The sequence below is a fragment of the Gigantopelta aegis genome, chromosome 11 (assembly GCF_016097555.1).
Source record: "Gigantopelta aegis isolate Gae_Host chromosome 11, Gae_host_genome, whole genome shotgun sequence".
In the NCBI taxonomy this organism is placed as follows: domain Eukaryota; kingdom Metazoa; phylum Mollusca; class Gastropoda; order Neomphalida; family Peltospiridae; genus Gigantopelta; species Gigantopelta aegis.
The window spans coordinates 12,838,937-12,861,676 of NC_054709.1; the positions used below are offsets into that span (position 1 = coordinate 12,838,937).

Sequence of the window (22,740 nt, forward strand, 5' to 3'; positions counted from 1 at the left end):
CCCCCCCCCCCACACACACACACACACACACGCCCAACCCCCTGGTGACTCACCTTGCTGGTCAAACACTAGATCCACTCCAAATCGCTAAACTGAAGTGTTCACTATGATATAATACTGAAACCACGTAGACATTGGTGACGACAACTGTTATCTCCGTGTCCAAAGTGACACCATGTCCATGTTGTAGTGGTGACCACAGTGCACTGTTACGACATGGTCAAGGTCCACAAGCGACGCCATATAACCGTAAATAAAATGTGTTGAGTGCGTCGTTAAATAAAGCATTTCCTTCCTTCGTCACGGTCCACTGCGGCACTGTTTATACGACACTGTCTATAACGACAGTGTATAGCAAAAGCGTCTACAACGACACTACTTTCTTTTGATGGTTTTCAGCACAAAACGTTGTTCAGCGTTAATTCTGTTAAACGAGGTTTTCACCACAAAACGTCAAGTGTTCAATGTTGGCATTGTTTAGTGAAAAGCTTCAGTGTTCAGTGTTATTTAACAGGGCTCGAAATAAAACAAGGTGTCTGCCAACGCCGGTTTATCCTAGCAGCACACGTGACACGTGCTACGGGACCCGCGCTTCAGGGGGCCCCGCGGTGAGGTGTACATTTACTTTCCCCAGGTTATTTTCCCTCTCCACAAGGGGGTTGCAAAATATATATCTTGGGAATGGGGGGGGGGGGGTGGGGGTGGGTGGGTACCCGCTGTTATTTGTGCTACAGGCCCCGCGGTTCCTTAAACCGGTTCTGAACCCGTGTACAGGTTACCACAAAATACAGACCTGGTAACCAATAGGTTACCACACATTTATACTTCTGTTGATATCACTATAAAATTATTTCACATACACACCGATACTTTCTTATTCATTTAAGTCAGTGTTCTCACTGTACTGGCAGGGCCGTACACTCCGGGGGTGGGGGGAGGGGGGGCAGTTGCCCCTGAGAATATCACCTTTTTTTTTACTCCATAAAATAGCATACACATCTCAGGGTTTAATTTGTATAGTGTTTCATTTGTTTATAAAAATTAGTGCCCCCACCCCCTAGGATTTTAATCAGGTACGGCCCTGACTGGTACTGTGTGTGTATCTAAATAGCACTCAGCTGATCAACGGTTAGGTGGTGTAGTTTTCGGTAAATAAGATTTTGTGCAGAACGAAGTGTCATTCTCATTCTTTCTTGACAATTGCTAATCCGGCAACTTGAACGACCGCTCTCGGCTTATTTCGGTGTTAATGTCAACACGTTTCAACGTTCATAGTGTTTAATGTTGACACGGTTGATTGATTGATTTCATCTTATTTTCGTGCTTATATCCAATTAAGGTTCAAGCACGCTGTCATGGGCACGCATCTCAGCTACCTGAGCTGTCTGTCCAGGACAGTGGGTTAGTTGTTAGTTGGTTGGTGAGAGAGAAGAGGGTGTAGTGGCCTTACACCTACCCACTGAAACCTTAAGAACTCGCTTTTGTTTGGAGCCGGTACCGGCTTGCGAACCCTGTACCTACCAGCATGTAGGGGCGTGCATTTATTTCGTCGGTTATACTATAAAAAAAACAATTTAATATGCTCAGTACCTCACCACCACCTTCCACTATAGCGTCAGCTCCCCCACGTCACACTAATATATAGCGTCGGCTCCCCCACGTCACACACACATATATATATATATAGCGTCAGCTCCCCCATGTCACACTAATATATAGCGTCGGCTCCCCCACGTCACACACACACACACATATATATATATATATATATATATATATATATAGCGTCGGCTCCCCCACGTCACACACATATATATATATATATATATATATATATATATAGCGTCAGCTCCCCACGTCACATATATATATATATATATATAGCGTCGGCTCCCCCACGTCACACACATATATATATAGCGTCAGCTCCCCACGTCACGTCACATATATATACATATACATATACATATACATATACATATACATATATATATATATATATATATGTGTGTGTGTGTGTGTGTGTGTGACGTGGGGGAGCCGACGCTACATGTATATATATATATATCGTCAGCTCCCCAACGTCACATGTGTGTATATATATAGCGTCAGCTCCCCAACGTCACATATATATAGCGTCGGCTCCCCCACGTCACATATATATTATATATATATATATATACCGTCAGCTCCCCCGCGTCACACTAATATATAGCGTCGGCTCCCCCACGTCACATGCATATATATAGCGTCAGCTCCCCACGTCACATAACATAACTGAACATAAAAAGGTTAAAGTGTGTTCTATTTAACGACACCACTAGAGCACATCGATTTATCAATCATCAGCTATTGGATGTCAAACATTTGGTAATTGTGACATAATACAGTCTTAGAGAGGAAACCCGCAACATTAGGTCAGGTAATAGGTTTTCAACGTGCACATTCAGAACATGCCTGTCATGGGCGCAGGTATCGACTTTCGCCCACTCCTCCCTCCAGGATAGGAATTTTTCCAGTAGTAGCAAGGGATCTTTTATATGCACCATCCCACAGACAGGATAGCACATACCACGGCCTTTGATATACCAGTCGTGGTGCACAGGCTGGAAATAGTGAACATAAAACTACGATCCACGCCTTCCTTCACACACTTGACCACAGTAAACACGCATACGCACCCGCACACGCATATACGCACCCGCACACTCATATACGCACAAGGAAACATTATATTATAAAAGCAGATTTCCCACAAACACTCAGCCAACCGGGAAATAAATGCACAGCATTGATTTGTCGTTATAAACCATTTGACTATCGTGTTGGGGTTGCGTACACCAGCGCCCCATCCCTTGAATCCGCGCCTGACACCCGCCTTTGGTCAGATAGAGTTCACGTGTGCATACAACTCGTCTTTTGTAGCGCACCGGCGGTGGACGATCAAAGTGAGTTTAATGATGAGGACGATTGCGGCGAGCATTGCGACGATCACCCCCACACGCAAAGCGATTTCCTCGGCGCTCCAGTTGGAGGGGGAATTCACTGCGAAATAAACAAATGGAATATTTGTTAAATATATATATACTGAATAACAAAAAGGAAACGCGAGAGAGAGAGAGAGAGAGAGAGAGAGAGAGAGAGAGAGAGAGAGAGAGAGAGAGAGAGAGAGAGAGAGAGAGAGAGAGAGAGAGAGAGAGAGAGAGAGAGAGAGAGAGAGTGTGTGTGTGTGTGTGTGCGTTCGTGTGTGTGTATATTTACATTACGTTTACTTACTATCAGTTGCCGCATCCCGTTTTTCGTTGTCAGTTTCCGTTGTAGAATTCTGGAAATTATAAGACAATTGTAATTTTATACGAATAATTATTTTAATTTTTTTCATTTGAATATTTTATTTTAATTTTTGGTCACATTTTCACACAGTACATATATATATTTTTTTTTTATAGATACATACACAGATCAAAATTAATATACTATGAAATAAGACAACAAATCTCTTGCCAACACGTCAATGAACCTCACTCAGTACTAAACACTCAAATATTTTTATACATGTATATATATGGTAATAAATACTTAAGATACTGTCAGTGGTGGATGACCTAGAGATATTTATTCAAACAACTTATGGTATACACTCCATCTTTTAATACATTAATTATATTTGATTTTATTGGAATACATTTTTTTTCTAATATATAATAAGAATGTATATGAATTTTTAATATTTTAATATCTAGTGATTTCTTCAGAAATTTTGAACTATATATAAATTGCTTTGTCAAAAGAGCAATAATGTCAATTATGATATTGTTCTTCGAGTGGCCAAGAAGAAAACTGGTACGAGAGAAGCTAACTATAATGTCTGCCGATTCTTTTATCCATTGCTCGACTTGTTTAATTAAATTTTGGACGTGTACACAATCAAAAAATAAATGCGTATACGTTTCAATAGACGCATTACAGAAGCTACAATTTGGGCTGCTTATCACTTTAATATTACAGAGGAACTTGTTTGTAGGGAGAATTCTTTGGATTATTCTATATTGGAACCATCTTAATTTGGTATCCTTAGATATACTGAACACATTGCTGTTGATACTTTTCCACCAATTGTATTCTTGTTCAAAATTTAATTCTCTTTCCCATTTAGATATATTTTTTGGTGGAGAAAAAGACGACTTTATATAGGTGTTATATATATGTTTTGACCCCTGTTTGTTTTGTATTATGGTATTTATATACTTTGGCCAAAATAGAAAGTCAGCTGAAAGTGGTTTGGTGGATAAAAATGGCCATGTATGTAATATTGCAGCCTTTAGCCCTTCAAATGTAGTAAATGGTGGATGAAAGCCATAAAATTCACAAAATCCATCATATTTAAATAAGTTGCCATCTGGGTCATACATATCATGTACGTTTGTTATACCTATTATATTCCAATTCTGGTAATGAACAGTTTTGTTACCAATTTTAATTAGGGAGTTGAACCACAGTGGTTCAGAACTTACATCATTTTCGTTAAGTTCCACTTTCTTTTTGAATAATGCTAGTATACTGAATACCTGTTTCCAGAACATATTTGAAAAAAAATTCCCACACAGTTTATGGTAATCATCTCCTATATTAGTAAATAAAATATTTTTGTTTGGGAGGTAACATCTAAGGATATGATACCATAATGAATCATGTCCATTTATTGCTCTTCTAATCCATGTTAATTTTAAGGAATTCATAAAATATCTAAGTTTACCATTTTTAAACCACCATTTTCTATATCCTGCATTAGCGAATTCCGAGAGATTCTATCTATGGAACTCTTCCAAATATATGAATAAAAGATCTTGTTGATTGTTTTTATTATGCCCTTGTCTGGATTGGGGATACTGAGAATAAGGTGAACAAGTTTAGCTAGAGCCAAGGATTTGACAACGGTAATTCTACCCAGCATAATAAGATGACGTTTAGACCAGGTATTCAGTAACTTTGAGATCTCTTCAATTTTGTCAGTATAGTTTAATTGTACAATTTGATTTAACTGGACACTAAATTTAATTCCCAAGAAGGTAAAATTCTTTTGTGACCATTTTAAGATTTTATCTTTACATAGATTATGAGTATTATTTGAATTTGATCCGATCCAAATAGCAATAGTTTTTTCAATATTTGGTTTCAATCCTGAGAATTTAGAAAATTGATCTATTAAATTTAATGTGTTCCTTAGTGAAGCTTCTGTCCCATCGAGTGTTATAGCTGTATCGTCTGCATACTGCATTATTTTATATTCTCTTTTTTCTATTACTATTCCTTTAATTGACTCCTCCTTTCTAAACAAATTTCCCATGATCTCAGCGCACAATATAAAAAGATATGGTGCTATTGGATCACCCTGTCTACATCCCCTCCCTACTGGAAATTATTTAGTAAAAACACCATTTTGAATTACAATTAACATACAGTCCTATTTTATACGAATAATTAGTAAAAGGTAAAGTGTACGCTTTGTTTATACGTGTACGTGCGTGTATGTGGTAGCAGCGGTATGCCCCCCCCCCCCCCCCCCCCCCACACACACCCTTCTGTTGCTATATAACCATTAAAGACGGCCTTGTAACCACATACATTTTGGTCAAAACAACGTACACATCAGTTACGGATCAGGAATTTGTCTAGGACGGTACACGTGCAACTTTTCAGATGGACCACCTACATTTTTCAGGGAGGGGCTGCAATGTTTAAAAATGTCAATCACATTATTCCATTAAAAGACATGAATGAATGAATGAATGAATGAATGAATGAATGAATGTTTAACGACACCCCAGCACAAAAATACACATCGGGTATTGGGCATTTTATTATTTCATTTATAGTTATTTTCGTCCTTATATCCAATTAAGGTTCTAACACGCTGTCCTGGACACACAAATCAGCTATCTGGCCTGTGTTATACGCAGTGTGTTAGTGAGAGACAAGTCGGTGCAGTGGTCTTACACCTACCCACTGAGTCGTTAAACTCGCCCTGCGTGAGAGTCGGCACGGGGAGACGAACCCAGTACCTACCGATGGTTTAACCACTACACCACCGAGGCTGGTGGAATTATATATGGCAACCTTTCCCTAAAGCGCCAAGTGGACCTCCCCTTGGATCCACCCCTGAACATACAAACAGCCAAAGTTCTACTTGACATGGAATGTTAACATGTACTTTCAATACGTAACAGCGTAGCGTATAACAAAAGCAAGTAGGCTTACCTGTGTACGTCAATATATTGTAAGTCAGTAACACTAACCCAAACCTAGCTCGTAGTCAATCTATTGTATTGCTTGTGTGCAATGTATACAGACGGTTTTTACACAAGATCAGATAGCGGAGATATACTCCGTGAAATAAGAAAATGGCTTAGGTCCAATTGCACAAAAGGTTCGTAAGCCAATGTAAATGTGGCAGCTGATATTTTAGTAATATTAAGTGTATAATAATAGTTTGCTATTTTTAATATTATGTTTTAGGTATTTGTCAGATATAGTTGTCTGCCAAATAGTATTTATTTTAATAGTTCTCTTAGTCAGGTATCCTTTATCTGATTGGATAATAGCACTGCATGCTTTTCATGACCACAAATCAAACTGACGGCAGACAAGATGGACATGAGATTTTGACAGCAGGACAGATTACATTTAGAGGTGTTGACAGTAGTGACAACTCACTTGTGAAACCATTGTCGTGCGCCCGTGTACCACATACAGGGGTGTTTGTCATTGACACCTGAATCTCCCACGAGAGTAAAAGGTTTTCCAAACGAGACGTGTTGTTGTTTTCAATACTTGGACCCTGTTACATAAATCTACGACTAATCCACAATTTGTGGTACTACTAACAGTACAACTAATATAGTTTGAAGTATACATATTTGTATATTGTTCTTAAAATGCTTTCGCAATGATGTCATTTTCTGCGTGAAATAAATTTCAAACACGTATCTAGGCGTACGGGTTCCCCTTTTTGCCCGAATTAAACGAAAAATCCCGAATCTAGATAACAACATTTATTCATATTAACACTACTGCAAAACAGCTATACATGGCTGCAAACGAATCACTACGCATTTTTACATGGATTACAACTAATTTTGAGGGTAAAATTATGAAAATACATGGTAAAAAGGTCTCGGGTTAGCACATTTGTCCCGAATATCTCCATCATTTTTACCCGAATTTGATTATTTGCTCCCCTGCCTCCCTCGTCCCCCGTCTCCCCTGTTTCGTACGCTTATGCAAAAGCGTAAACGTATGACCGGTGTTTAACTGCTAGTCGCAGACGTAAACTAAGTGGGCCAAAGATAACAAGCCTGTTTAAGTCTTACACGCGTGTAACTACATACATTTACAATACTTAAACACCTGTTTAAGTCTTACACGCGTGTAACTACATACATTTACAATACTTAAAAATCCGCGTTTAAGAAAAAAAAAAGCTTCGTAAATTCGGCCCATGATGCTTTGTGAAATTGGCCACTAAACTCTCGCAACTTTGCGATCTCGTCTTCTTTTTCCAGGCGGGAATTTCTTTTGCATCTCAATTTCACTTCATTTTAATTTAGTTTCATGCTTATGGTCTAATTAAGGTTCAAGTACGCTGGCCTTGGAACATACCTCAATTATCCGAACTGCCTGTCCAGGACAGTGGGTTAGTGGTTAGTTTTTAGGGAGAGATAAGGCCATACACCTATCTACTAAAAGTTCGCTTTCTGTGTGGGAGCCGACACCAGGGTTTGAACTCAGTACGACGACTTAACCACTACACCACCGATGCCAGTAAATATCACCACCCTCAAAATAAACTGTATTTAAACCAAGAATGTAAAGACAACGAATTACAGCAGTCGAGACATAAAAATATTGGTCTTTCGCCTCCACCCCGACCCATATAATTAATTAAGGAACAGAAATATATAAACTAAAACTAATTCAGTGATTCTGACTACACCTTCGTAAACACTTTGTTCTGCGCATGCTCTGTTACCTGTAATGTTTCTGCAGTTGTAACAACATCAGGTGGAAGTGACGTGGATGCGACGCTGTTTGCCGGAATCAAAGTGACGTTGCTCGATGAAAGATATAGTGCGGTGGAGTTGTTCACCGGGAGATATAGTGCGGTGGCGTTGTTCGCCGGAAGTGATAGCGCGACACAGACGAACCAGCAGCACCAGGCATGAACCACCACAAGGAAGAACGGTATCCTTGGCAACATTGTCATTTTGAACGAGGACGAATCTTATTTTGGGGGTGAACTATCGACTGATAAGTTTATTGTTTAGTGATAGTATACCACGTGATCATAGATGCTTTCTAAAATCTTGCCAGTACGGTGTTTCAACAAAATACCAGCTTGTATTTGCGAAATGTTGGTATAGGCCTACACAAATCTGGTGACTGAATGTAGAGCCAGTACAAATTGTTTGATTGCTATTTTAGCTTTTAGTAACCTATTGGTTTTTCACCATAATAAAATGAATGGACATGAGGCCATTAAAGCGGTTTCTCTCTGTACTGATGCATAGTATACATATTATGTTCTTCTATTTGCACATCGAATGCGCCAACCCTAAATCAATATCCTTTTTTCTTTTCTTTTTTAAATAGACAGTTGTATACTGGTCATACTGGATATCACTTCTCTGACAGTCTGTTTCGTTTTACTTAATTTGAGAACCCTCTCGCGATAACATCCTTTTTGATTCGTATTTACTCGCACAAAACCTTTTTACTGGATGAACACAATTTCTGATGACGCCACCAAGGCATGTATTAAGTCACTTGTTTAAACAAAAACTATTGGACAAACACACCTGGATGATACAATTATTGATGACGTCACCATTGCATGCGTTATGTCAAATACATACTGCCACAGTTGTTACACTACTTCATTTAAGTCCTGGGAAAACTGACGTAATGATTTAATCCATATAAAAGTCTTTACTACACATGCCACATATTTGAATTACGTATGGATTATAAACAATTATTTCCTTCCAAACGAAAGACGCTGAAAAAAAAAAAGGAATAAAAGATAAGGTCAGTATAGAATCAGTCTCAGGTGGCAAAAGATATAAAAGATCTTCCGCTACCTCTACTCTCTTCCGATTGTTTTACTGACCGCCGCTTCACCCCTGGTTATTTATTAGGCTAGGTTCAGTCCTTGCGTTGTGTGTGTACATGCGTAGAGTAAGATATGACCTCAAATGGAAAAAAACCCAATCTACACCCCCCCCCCCCCCCCAGCCCTCCTAGCTTTAGTATTCTCTAGCCAGTCTACTTACACTTGTATTACTGTTGTAAGAAGATCACGAATAGAGGACGCTCCAGCTATCACCCCCTACCCCCCCCCCCCCCCCCCGTATCGTCCAAACGTATCCTGTTATTATGCTTTGTTGATGTTCCATAACATAGGCCTATAATTTATAACAATAATAACAATAGTAAGAAATATACACAACAAAAAACAGAACGTGCGTTGAGAATTTCCTACCTGTCTGTGTGGCATTGTGAACAGCTCAAGATGCGGACAGTTTCTCACCTGCCGAAATCGGTGACCAGCAACCGTATTTAGGCGACTCGGTCACGTGATCTGGCTGCAAAAAACAGCAGCGGGTCACTGGCAGTAAACAAGTCATAATCCATTGTCGCCGCAGCACAAACACTCATGGATCACTCATGCTGGTTACTATTTATAGCGGAGGGGAATCCCACTCTACCTCAATTCTGGCGTGTTAATGACTGGGCGTTATTTTCACTGTTATTAGTAATGTCACCGACTGATCTGATAGCGACTTTCGGTCTCAAACCGTTCAAGGCCGTATCTAGTCTAAAATAAGTGGTGGTTGCAGTATATAAATAATCATGTACAGTAATAGAAGGTCTTCTACTACAAGCCCGTAGCCAGTGAGGGGTCGTGGGGTCGGTCGACCCCCCCCCCCCCCCCCCCCCCCACCGGTGACTTTTTTTCAATATGCTCCCTAGCCCGAGTACTCTGACCGTAAGAGAGCTAGACGGACATTTGGACAGTAGGCGATAACGTGATCTACGTCTCGAAATAGATCGTCGAGCTTTGTAATTATGGCGACGGAGTGTCACGAAGCGTAGCTGAATGTGGGTGCTGTCGGATTTCTTTCTGTAGTATGTGTATTAGTGATTAATATGTGGATTTTTTTTTTATCAGTTAACTCGAAAATGATCGATGTAAAGGTATTTGACGTCAAACATAGGATTGGTGTGGTATTAGAGCGGGAATCTTTGCCAACTTTTTGGTTGTCAGGAATTGCCAAAAATATACATAGGTTGGTCTCCGACTGAACTGAGAGCGTATTTATGTCCAAATGTCCGTCTAGCTCTCTTACAGTCAGAGTACTCGGGCTATATGCTCCTCAGCAACTCGAGCGCCTCGCGCCCTCGTGAGACACTTCGTGCCTCACTATAAGCCTAAACGTCTCCCCTGTACCTACCAGCCGTATGTCCGATGGCTTAACCACGACACCACCGAGGCCGGTCAGGTGCCTTCTACCGCTCGACTGTTTATATCTAAAAACTCGTATAAACCGAATGCGGTGCGTGCGTGCGTGCGGTCCGACCGTTGAGACTGATGCGTCTGCGGCTTGCGTGTTTGGGTATAAAGTAAAGTTTGTTTTATTTAACGACGCCACTAGAGCACATTGATTTTTTTTATCTTATCATCAGCTATTGGACGTCAAACATATGGTCATTCTGACACTGGGTTTTTTGTTTGCTTTTTTAGAGGAAAACCGCTGTCGCCACATAGGCTACTCTTTTACGACAGGCAGCAAGGGATCTTTTATTCACGCTTCCCACAGGCAGGATAGCACAAACCATGGCCTTTGCTGAACCAGTTATGGATCACTGGTCGGTGCAAGTGGTTTACACCTACCCATTGAGCCTTGCGGAGCACTCACTCAGGGTTTGGAGTCGGTATCTGGATTAAAAATCCCATGCCTCGACTGGGATTCGAACCCAGTACCTACCAGCCTGTCGACCGATGGCCTAACCACGACGCCGGTTATGTTTGGGTATATACACCATAAACGCAAGCATCCAGTGTAGACGCTCTCATTAAAACTATTGCATTACGATTATTTTTGTTTCTAACCACACAACACCGCACGCGCCGCATCCTGTCAGTATGAGCTTTAAGATACGATATGTAAGACAGGGCCGTACCCTCCGGTACGAGAATCTTGTCCTTTTTTATTTTTTTATATATCTCCAGTAATAGCATAGAAATGTTTAATCTTTATAGTATGTTAAAAATTATTTATAAAATTTAGTGCCCCCCCATGGATTTTGGTCAGGGTACGGCCCTGTAAGATATAAACAGACCAGCACTAAAGGACACCACCCACCGGTCTCGGTAGTGTCGTGGTTAAACCACTGGTCTTACGGCTGGTAGGTTCAGGGTTCGCAGCCCGGTACCGGCTCCCACCCAGAGCGAGTTTTAACGACTCAGTGGATAGGTGTAAGACCACTACACCATCTTCTCTCTCTCACTAACCACTAACCACTAACTCACTGTCCTGGACAGGCAGCCCAGATAGCCGAGGTGTGTGTCCAGATTAGCGTGCTTGAACCTTAATTGGATATAAGCACGAAAATAAGCTGAAATGAAACGACACTGGAGCTACTTTTCAGTCAATATTAGGCTGTTCACACAGGAAAATGTAGACCAAAGAATACCCTGCTCCAAGCGAAGTTGTTTTTTAAAGAACTTCGCATACTATAGTACAGACCCTCTCACCACCACCACATACACCACCCCGTCTGAACACGTGCACGCGATGAATATTGTCAACAGAAGGCAGCAATTTACACGGTGAACCTGTAAGGCCGCCGGAACGATTGTGACATTGGAGCGGCGGACTAGCGATGTTGAGGGCTACGAAGTGGCTCGAATTTGCTAGGGGTGTCCGGGGGCATGCTCCCCCAGGACAATTTTGAAATGTAGATACTGAAAAAACGATTTTAATGGCTTCTGGACATTATAAATAATCTTTGATTGTGATAAAATGTGTTGCTATTTTATATAAAAAGAAATGTGAATGACATAGTAAAACAGCGTTTAGTGACATTTAAAAAACCTTTTTGAAAGTTTATAAATGCATTCAGGCGATGGTAGGCGATTCTTTCTCTGACCCATGGTTTGTTTGTTTTTTCAATGAGGGTGTGTCTTCGACGATGTCACAGATATGCCATTTGTGTGTGTGCCCAAGTTGAACACTCTTTTGTCGTGACCGCATCAAATTGCATTCCTTACAGATTTCATATCCAAGTTGTCCAATCTGTCCTTATGTACATGCAAAAGCATCCGGTGATTTAACCTTTTCTGCGACATACTGGAACGTAGGCATGTTTTTTACTCGAAAAGGAACGTTCGCTGGTTGCGGGCATCACCAAAAGTGTGTTGATCAGTGCCATGATTTCAGAAAAATACCAAACATAAAATTAGTTCCGTAGAAAAAAACCGATTAATTTTACAATGAACATAACCATATTGAGTTTTGAAGATTTAAAAATCTAAAAACTCCATATGGTCATCTCCTAAATAACTATTTAGTACATCATGGCAGACGTATAGGGATATTAATTAAGTAGATCTATAAAAAAATATATAATATTAATCTATAATGACAAAACTAATTTGAACCCAAACCGTTCTGCAATACAAATAAAATTGTGGAAAGTGGTAAAAATTCTTTGGACGGCGATCTCAACTGGTCAAATTATTGGATCGGCGGCCGCCGCCCCCCCCCCCCCCCCCCCCCCCCCTGCGGCCATATGAGGGCGTAACTACCATTGAATTTTCGATACCATATTATAATGGATTTAACAAGTAGTTATTAAAGGGTATACTAGTAGTGTATTCCAAAACATGTAAAGTATTGTAGGGAAATAAAAGTACAATACAGATCGTCCAACTCATCATTTATTCCTTTACAAACACGTATGGACACAAACGAACACACGCGCAAAATAAAATATTATTACAAAATTTGACAACAAATTAGTCACAAAGCATTCAAATATACAATTTCTTTTTCTCTCTCTCTTTTTTTTTTTGGGATAGAAAATAAAATGCCAATCATAATGTTACCGAAAATACTAAAACTTTAAAGTTTTGGAATAAATATCTTTTACTTCTTATACTAACAAATCGAAAATACAAACAGAAAATTAATGTTGGTCAAATTAAGTCACAAAATGAGGCGGGTGGGGAAGTGGTCGTAGCAGTAACAAAACGATATATAACGATGGCCAAGGATATACGAAATGATTCGGGTGAATTACGAAGTATGCCGGAAACTAATTGCAATATAAAATTTTATATAAAATTAGTTTCAAGACGGAAAAAACCCGTAAATCTGTTTATACTAGTATACAATCCAGTTTATTACTGCACTTTTCCCCTGTTTTTTAAATAGGGAAAATACCAACAAGTTCACCTATTGCATAAATAGTGTCGCCCGATATTTTTAGAATTTGTATGCTCCCGAATAACGCTATAAAAGGCGAAGTGTAACTGGTCGATATTTAAATTGTTATTTACAGATGAAATGTCACCTGGACATGGGAGAACACGCAATGCTGTTAGATTTACTGGTAGACCCAGTAGAGCTAATTTTAATCAGATTGACAGCTAGACGGACATTTGGACGAGCGTCATAACTGTCCAAATCACCGTCTACCTCTCACAGGGTACTCGGGCTAGGGTTCTATATATTTTTTCTATATTTAGTGGGTGTGTAGAATTTTTTCTTTTTATATATGCACGTATTTGATCTGCGTTCAGCAAGTGTCGCTATCACTTTCGAACTGTTTGATTGGTCTCTGATTTAGTAACTGAATTCAGTTTTAATGTGAAGAACATGAACCAGTTTTTGCAAATGTTTGTCCACGATGGTTGAACACAGCCTTAGTCACAGTCAGAATAAGGATTCGCATGGCCTATAGCACATATAACAGCGAGGCCCCCTTCCCAGGATATATATTATGGAGTTGATTTTTCATCTATTTTTAATGGTATTTCACCGTTTCAATGCCACAGACTCTTGTTTCACTCTCTTGTAACATTATCCAAATGTGTTACAGGTTTGTAACTTAAACCAAACTTAGTGTCCATTTTAACGGGTTGAAACTAGGGTGTGCACCTTTAAAACACATTTCAATAACCAGCCATACTATATTACACTATTTTTCAACATGTCACTCTGTACGTCAGCGTCACGAGGTAAATGATCTTCTCCACCATCTACAGCCGCCCTAACCATGTCTCATATCTATGTCTTCTACCGGAAATCGTCCACACTGAACATGCCCTGAAATTAGAACAAAAATTAAACAATACATATATTTTCTAAATTAACAATTAAGCATGTACCCCTTCAGAGCCATCAACCTGTAAAAACAAAGAGTACCGATGAGGTACATGATACGACCATTATTTGTATCACAGTGGCTTAGTAATTGTATGTGACACACCACCATCCCGTGTTGTTCCTACATGTGAGGTTTGATGGTCTTGTAAGCATCTGTATGCAAGATATGATCCAGACAACGATTTACTGTTATGTGCAGTAGACCGTGAAAAGTAGGTCACCGCTAGTGACCTAGTAATAGTATGCGACCGCCATCCCAAGTTGTTCCTACATGTGAGGTTTGATGGTCCTGTAAGCATCTGTATGCAAGATATGATCCAGACAACGATTTACTGTTATGTGCAGTAGACCGTGAAAAGTAGGTCACAGCTAGTGACCTAGTAATAGTATGCGACCACCATCCCAAGTTGTTCCTACATGTGAGGTTTTATGGTCCTGTAAGCATCTGTATGAAAGATATGATCTGGAGAAGGATTTACTGTTATGTGCAGTAGACCGTGAAAAGTAGGTAACAATGACCTAGTAATAGTATGCGACACACCACCATCTCATGTTGTTCCTACATGTGAGGTTTGATGGTCCTGACAACGATTTACTGTTATGTGCAGTAGACCGTGAAAAGTAGGTAACAATGACCTAGTAATAGTATGCGACACACCACAATCTCATGTTGTTCCTACATGTGAGGTTTGATGGTCCTGATAACGATTTACTGTTATGTGCAGTAGACCGTGAAAAGTAGGTAACAATGACCTAGTAATAGTATGCGACACACCACCATCCCATGTTGTTCCTACATATGAGGTTTGATGGTACTATATGCATTTGCATGCAAGATATGGTCTGGACAAGAAAAAGTTAACAGACAGCCATACGGACGGACGGACAGACAACACCATACAATAGTTCAACCCATCATAGACTGGCGTATATAAAAAAGTTTCCAGGCATGAGTTTCACCCAAAAGATGCTGTCTAGGTCAGGTTTTAGGTGATGCCCTGGTAGGAGGGGGTTACATGAGCACAAAGGCCCCCCCCTCCCTCCAATGAAAAGCAATTTTTACTGTTTATATTGGATATATTTTAAGGCATATGGTAGCAATAGGTTTCACAAGTGATATTTATAATACAGTTCCTTGATCAATATTTCTTATATATGTTTTGACACCAAGTCGGAGAATGGAAAATGGAGTAAACCATTTATGGATTACACAAAAACAAATTCAGGTAACCTATTTAGTTTCTGCACAATCAGTCGTGACAATATAAAATGCAATCTAATTAAAACTAGCTCCATTATTACATGTGGATCTAACAGCAGCCCGTTGGAGCTCATGTCTAGTTGACCTTTCAAGTTTCATTCGACCAATCAAAACTTTACTTGCAAAATCATGCCAGTGATTTGAAAAGAATTTGAAAACATTCGGGATTATGCCGAGGGTATACGAAATAATTCGGGTGAATTACGAAGTATGCCGGAAACTAATTTCACTATAAAATTTTATATAAAATTTGTTTCAAAATGAAAAAACAAAAACATGCTGGTATATCCATAAAATCTGTTTATACCAGTATACAATCCAGAGTTTATTACTGCACTTTCCCCCTGTTTTTTTTCAATGTTGAAATAGACCAACAAGTTCGCCTATTGCATAAATAGTCTCGCCCAATATTTTTAAAATTTGTATGCTCCCGAATATCGCTATAAAAGGTGAAGTGTAATTGGTCGATATTTAAATTGTTATTTATAGATGAAATGTCACCTGGACATGGGAGTCCATGCAATGCTGTTAGATCTACTGGTATATACCAGTAGAGTTAATTTTAATCAGATTGATGTAAATGATGCCCTAAATTTAATGCACAAACCAAAAATGGGTTACGCAAACCACTACTGGTGCAAGTGACGTTCAAACGAAACTTATCATCTAGAAAATGGCGTATACGGATTTCGTAACAGAGGGCTCGAACTTAACGATGGCACCGACAGCCATTGCCATCGTTGAGATATAAATTGCGTATGTACAGAGCATCACTAACGTTTTTTTGTGCCATCGGTAAAACTTCTCAACAATGACAAAATGTATATATCTGGTGTACATTAATAAAGATTATTATACGAGTTTGTGTGTTGTATTGATTTTACAAAACGAGTGTCAGGATTTTTGTATTACCCGAGCGAAAGCGAGGGTCATACATGAATCCCGACACAAGTTTTGTAAAATCAGTACGATTCACACGCGAGTGTAATAATTTCTCTATTATCCATATTATGCAAAATATTATTTTTATGAATAACAAGCTAGGACTATGTCAAAACGTTTGAAACGTAACTAAAAAGAGACAATGAAAGACCTTATTTTCCGAAATGATGTCATTTTTATAAGCGTTTACACTGAGGAAGCCACATTAAGTTATGACGTCGCTTCACAAAATTACGTCATTCGTTGTGCATGTGAAATCATAATGACACACATGGGTTATACTGATTATATTTCATTAATATCTTGAACTATGTGGATAATAAACTGTCAATATTTAACAGTTGCATGTTTGAAATGTCTACATACAACAAAATAACCTTTCAGTCAGGTTTATTTGCTGCAAATGTCACTCTATAAAAAACATATAGCCATGTGCAAGCTCAAACTTGTCATGGGTCGGCCGTTCCACCCATGGCAATTCTTTTAAAAATTGGGAGAAAAATTCTTAAGTTCGAGTCCTGTAACGTTCCATAACCTATGTGAACGTTTTCCTTTTATTACTCACCTTGGCTCTCCTCAAAATGGAGTCTTTATTGGAATCGTAGGGGGCGTCTTTACTGGGAATCTCCAGAACGGCGGGGATTGGCTCTGTGTGGCCGTCAATCACGTACCGTATCATCTCCGCTATCTGCAATGACATGACCCCATTAGGACTCATTGGCTTATTTTTCATTTAATTTCTTTTTATAAATATATATTTTTAAATACATTTTTTAAAGGGACTGTCCTGAGTTTGCAGCCATTGTAAGATGTTTGCGATAATAGAGCCTTGTTGGTGACTACTATTCCATACTAAATACATTTTCTTGTTTAGAATACCAGTGTCTGTATATCGAATGTGTTTGCGGTTGTATACTGATGTTTGTAGCACTCAGCTTTTACTTTAATTCATGATATATATTTTTTCCCACGTACAGAATTATTGGCAGGTAAAATCCAGTTTGGGCTATTACAACCATTAGAACAACAACAAACACCTTGTAAATACAGACACTGACATTTTAAATAAGAAAATGTATTTAATTTGTATGATAAGTCATCGAAAAGGCTCTATTGGTCGGAAACATTTTACAATGGTTGTAAACGCAGGACTGTCCCTTTAAGAGTTTGTAAGTTTATTAACTCCAGAAACAAATTTGGTCAGGGTAACTCAGGACTTATTAATAATCAGCTATTGGGGTTTTTTTGGATGTCAAACAAGTGGTCATTGTTTTGTTTTGTTTTTTAAAGACCTAACTAGAGCAAATTGATTTATTAATAATCAGGTCTTGGATGTCAAATATTTAGTAATTTTGACATGTACGTCTTAGAGTGAAAACCTTTTTCAATTAGTAGCAAGGGATCTTTTATATGTAATTTGCAGACAGAATAACACATATCACGACCCTGATATGCCAGTCGCGGTGTCATGAGATACCAATAGCGGTGCTGTCACATCTACAACATAATTAAATAGACAATAGTTGCACAGACGTTACCATAAACAAATTGAGGAGAGTTATTAACTGCTCTTCATACTTAAGATTATGGGATATCATTTAAGACATTACCATATAGATACGATATAAATTCACATGCTAATGAGAGCTAAAAATAAATCTCCTTGGTCTAGTCTCAAGGGAGAGATGGGGGGGGGGGGGGGGGGGGGGAGTTTGAGTGATGATAGCTCTTCTTAAACAGCGAAGTTTGGTCATTCTATGTAAGGCCTGCTTTCCATATCTTCATTTTCACAAGCGGATTACTGTACAAATTTTAACGTTGCTGAAGTGTACTTATAAAGCGAAGGTAAATACTTCATGTTATGATGTCACAGCACTGCAAAACTTGCACATGAAATGAATACCTCACCCATTGATCGATTGTTTTTTCCATTGCACTGAATGCGCATGGAATCGGGTATGTATATGGAAAAGGACATTGTATCGATAAACTCGAGTAGAGAAATGTGCACGAAATCTTGTTAATGGAAAGCAGGCCTTAGGGCTAACACTACTACAAAATACTGGGACTTTAATCTGTTACCGTCTGGTTGATGAGAACTATTGCTATATCATCTCGGATGAGAAACCCTCGGAAACATTCTTCAATCTCACCAATGCTTGTGTCTACAAAACAGAAAATAAATAAACAAATTATAGCATGAAGAACAGAGACATGTTGATAAAAGTATGAAATCTGAGGCTTGCCGATAATTTTTATACTTTTATCAACGAGTGCTGATAAATTATGATATCACAAGATACAAGAGGGGTATTCTTTTTATCATCCATTATCATTATTTTCATTTCTGACAATTGTAAACAATGTCAGTAATGTGGGTTGAATGTCACTATATTTGGTAGTGATACTATAGACTTGTAAATTAGCATAACGACAGTGGCATGACATCTCTAATTATAGGTTTAGTGCCGAAACATACACAATGACATAACAAAAAGAAGCGATATCTCCTAGGAGAATATCGCAAATTATAATGCCTGCGATATGTCCTACAAAAGCCTTTAATGGATGATAAATATACATTATTTAATCAAATATAAAGTATTAACATATGCCTGTTAATAGTGTTATATATTTAATCAAATACAAAGTATTAACTTATGTCTGTTAAATAGTTTGCCATTCATTTATTAAAGCAAGCTTATTAATTATATTTATTTTTTATTTCAATAAAAAAAAGTTTTTGCATATTTCTAGGGAAAACACTAATGGATATAACACATACTCTTTGTAACAACAAGAAAGTTGGGATGTCGATGTTTGTTGAGTTCACCGATACCGCCCAACACAAATCCTGTACACGTGTCCTAAAACGAAAAACACACAATCACTTTCAGTGTTTATAAAAAAAAAAATATAAAGAAATTAATTTTGTATCTGTGTTCTGTTGTCTGTAAATGTTCATATAACAACTGTTCTTTTTATTTTTTGAAGATTTTACTGAATTTGTGAATGTCACAGGTGTATGGGCTCCCATTTTTGAAGGGGGACAGGCAGGTTTATTTTTACCGGAAAGATTTCCGACCGTTCCAGCATGTATTGAATAGCGATATCAAGTGGACATTGCATTAAACACTACAAACAACGTAGTGCTAGGGTCTGGGATTCAAACTCTAGACCATTGGGACTGTAGTCGAGCACTGTATCCACTCAGCCACGCAGTGGATCAACAAGTGAGACTGTATTTTAATACTTATAAATCTCATAGGGTGTATTTTGACGGAATGAACCGAGCGTCTACGGAATAAAATGAACCTTTAGTCCCATAATGACTTATTGTGTCTTCTGTGCTATATTTCTACCAAAAGCACCAACAAAAACACCCGTGTCAAGGAAAATTTACACAGAATAGTCAAAATGTCTAATTTTTCAAAGACAAAACGTAGTGATACTGGATTACAAAATAGAAACATTATGTTGCTTTTATAGAACAAGATGTTTAAAAAGGTATTGTATATAACTAATACTAATCCTAAACTTACATTAATTCTAACAAATATTAATTATACCGCCTGAATGAACTGAATGCTGGAATGGTCTGAAGTCTTGCCTTTTACCCGAATTAAAGAAATATTCCTGAAGCTGGATAAAAACATTTATTCATATAATATTAGCATTACTATCAAACAATTGTATACAGAGGCAGATCGGGGGGGGGGGGGGGGGGGCACTAAATTTTGTGAGTTATAATTTTATTATATATTAAAAAAAATTACGATCCCCCTCCAAACCTTCCCCAAAGATCCCTTGGCATTCCGCCTCATGTCAATGGGGCCCTCCATAAATGGATTTTCTGGATCCGCCACTGGTATAGTGTTGCAAATAAATCACTACACATTTTTACATGAATTACATTGTTACAACTAATACTTTACAGTAGAATTTAAAGATTTGCTCCAGCACTGGAAGCAAATCTCCAAACCCAAGCACTCCCTACGCCGACACTCATCTCCTAGCTTATGATGAATGTTATACATGATAAATTCTCCATCACAGAATATTTTGTTTTTCTTAATCAAAAAATAAATATTGATAGATAAATGGAAATAACTTAATAAAATGCAAAAGATTACCAGCTATATAATGGAAACAGTTTTGTATTAATTTCGAGTATGGCATCCGTCTTTTAAAATAACTTTTAAAATCCGTCCCTTGTCGACGCCAGTAAGCTGAGTAACCTTGCCCGTGTAGTCTGTAGATGTCCATGAGTGTAAATTTTACACAACATAAATTAAATTCTAAATATTGCAATATGGTTCCCAGTTCTGGTCCGATAACTACGACTTTGAGACAAACAATTAGATTGTAAATTAGGTATCAAGTAGACCTGAAAATAATGGCCATGTATATTTAAAACTGTCGTATACCTCATCACCGATCACAGCGATTAACTTTCCTCTAGCCGAAGCGATCGCCATCTTGTCCAAGAATATTGATCATGTGACCTATGTGTCACTGAGGGTCTCGCATCGCACATCGCCATTTTCCATCAACGTAATAATAAAATGACTTTCTTTTGTTTATCAACTCCACTAGAGCATATGGATTTATTAGTCATCGGATAATGGATGCGAAATCTTAGATGAAAATTCAAATCAGCTACATTTGTTCATTAGCAGCTAGGGATATTTTATAGGCACTTTCCAGAATAGCACGTACCACAGCCTTTGATATCAACCAGCAGTGGGGTAGCCGGGGGGGGGGGGGGGGGGCCATGCCCCCCACCCCAATCCCGGGAAATGTTTACCTTTTCGCTTATTAATAACATTAAAAATGTTCCTGTGTCATATCCCACTACACAGGTGCCCCCCCCCCCCCCCCTACAAAATCCTGCCTACGCCACTGTATACCAGTCGTTACGCTTTGGTTGGGATGGAGGAGGGTGGGTGTCAGTGAATGGGTCTCCTGAGAAAGCAAACAACTCAGGTAAGCGCTTAATCCCGACTGCGGTAGAACCGGCTCTTAAAATGATTGTGATTAAACAATTATATTAATACAATGTTTTGAAAAAGAGGGGAGAAGAAGATGGGAGAAGAAAAGAGAAAACAAGAAAGAAGAAGGGGAAAAAAGAAGAAAGAAGGAGGAGGAGACGAAGAATAAAAAGCTTTATTCACTCAAACTGTTAGACAACAGGATATTATAAAGAATGAGAGAGAGAGAGAGAGAGAGAGAGAGAGAGGGGGGGGGGGGGTGTTGCTGATTATATTAAGTATCTGTATTGACTGAAATCACAATAAATACATTTTACGGGTTTTATAACTTACTTTTTTCCATATGTAACAGGCGCGTGTGCAGGAATGTTAGGTTGGGGGAGGTCTAGACAGGGGAGCGAATGTTTATATGGGTCGAGACATGCTCCTCTGGAAAACATATTGAAAAAAAAGAGTAAATTTGCTTGAGCGGGGGAGGGGGGTTCTACCCCAGAAATCCCCCCCCCCCCCCTTCATCCGCGCCTGTGTAGGACTTTGTATTACGGTATTTTTTGTTTAGCTCAGCTGTTTTGAGTCCGTAAGTAAAGAGTTCACGTCACTTCTACAGGGCTGCATGGGCATATGGAAAAAACTATATAATATGTCTTGAAATGCAGTTTCCTTCATTCTACCATTGAAATTCATCGTCACAAATGCAGGTATAGGCCTATGCATATGTAAACAACAAAAAATCGATTTGAGTAGAGGAGTTTCGTCCCCTGAATTTTCAAAACATTTCCAACCCCTAGTCCTCTAGTAGCAGGGCACGTATGGTATGTTTTGTTTTTATTAAATACACTCAAATTAGTGTGTGGCAGAAAGCCTGCAAGACACCCCTCCCCACACCCCGTATTTCTTTTACTTATTAACCCAGTCTCTTGTATAATCTAATCGGCTTCGGTGGCCTAGTGGTTAAGCCATGGGACATACGGCTGATAGGTACTGGGTTCGCACCCCGATACCGGCTCTCACCCAGAGCGAGTTTAACGACTCGATGGGTAGGTGTAAGACCACTACGTACACCGGCTTCTCTCTAACAACTAACCCTCTGTCCTGG

General features: G+C 38.9%; 2 protein-coding genes across 2 annotated transcripts; both read right to left on the reverse strand.

Moving 5' to 3' along the window:
• Positions 1 to 2,047: 2,047 nt before the first annotated feature.
• LOC121385337 lies at positions 2,048 to 9,837 on the reverse strand. Its single transcript, XM_041515979.1, has 4 exons — positions 9,539 to 9,837; positions 8,030 to 9,055; positions 3,277 to 3,325; positions 2,048 to 3,045 (listed from the first exon to the last, which is right to left on the reverse strand). The coding sequence occupies exons 2-4, from the start codon at positions 8,261 to 8,263 to the stop codon at positions 2,885 to 2,887; spliced, it is 444 nt and encodes a 147-aa protein (XP_041371913.1). The 5' UTR covers positions 8,264 to 9,055; positions 9,539 to 9,837; the 3' UTR covers positions 2,048 to 2,884.
• A 3,786-nt stretch (positions 9,838 to 13,623) lies between these two features.
• Positions 13,624 to 21,158, reverse strand: LOC121385263 (V-type proton ATPase subunit F-like). Its single transcript, XM_041515869.1, has 5 exons — positions 21,081 to 21,158; positions 19,439 to 19,520; positions 18,736 to 18,818; positions 17,219 to 17,341; positions 13,624 to 14,390 (listed from the first exon to the last, which is right to left on the reverse strand). The coding sequence occupies exons 1-5, from the start codon at positions 21,129 to 21,131 to the stop codon at positions 14,361 to 14,363; spliced, it is 369 nt and encodes a 122-aa protein (XP_041371803.1). The 5' UTR covers positions 21,132 to 21,158; the 3' UTR covers positions 13,624 to 14,360.
• Between the last annotated feature and the right edge of the window lie 1,582 nt (positions 21,159 to 22,740).

Excerpts from the sequence above, each read along its gene's own strand:
- LOC121385337 (XM_041515979.1), bottom strand. The coding sequence starts at position 8,263 with ATGACAATGTTGCCAAGGATACCGTTCTTCCTTGTGGTGGTTCATGCC. Across the intron at positions 3,326-8,029 it reads CAACTGCAGAAACATTACAG|AATTCTACAACGGAAACTGA; the intron begins GTAACAGAGCAT and ends TATAATTTCCAG. Across the intron at positions 3,046-3,276 it reads ACGGGATGCGGCAACTGATA|TGAATTCCCCCTCCAACTGG; the intron begins GTAAGTAAACGT and ends TTTATTTCGCAG.
- LOC121385263 (XM_041515869.1), bottom strand. The coding sequence starts at position 21,131 with ATGGCGATCGCTTCGGCTAGAGGAAAGTTAATCGCTGTGATCGGTGAT. Across the intron at positions 18,819-19,438 it reads CTTTCTTGTTGTTACAAAGA|ACACAAGCATTGGTGAGATT; the intron begins GTATGTGTTATA and ends TCTGTTTTGTAG. Across the intron at positions 17,342-18,735 it reads TAGTTCTCATCAACCAGACG|ATAGCGGAGATGATACGGTA; the intron begins GTAACAGATTAA and ends ATGTCATTGCAG.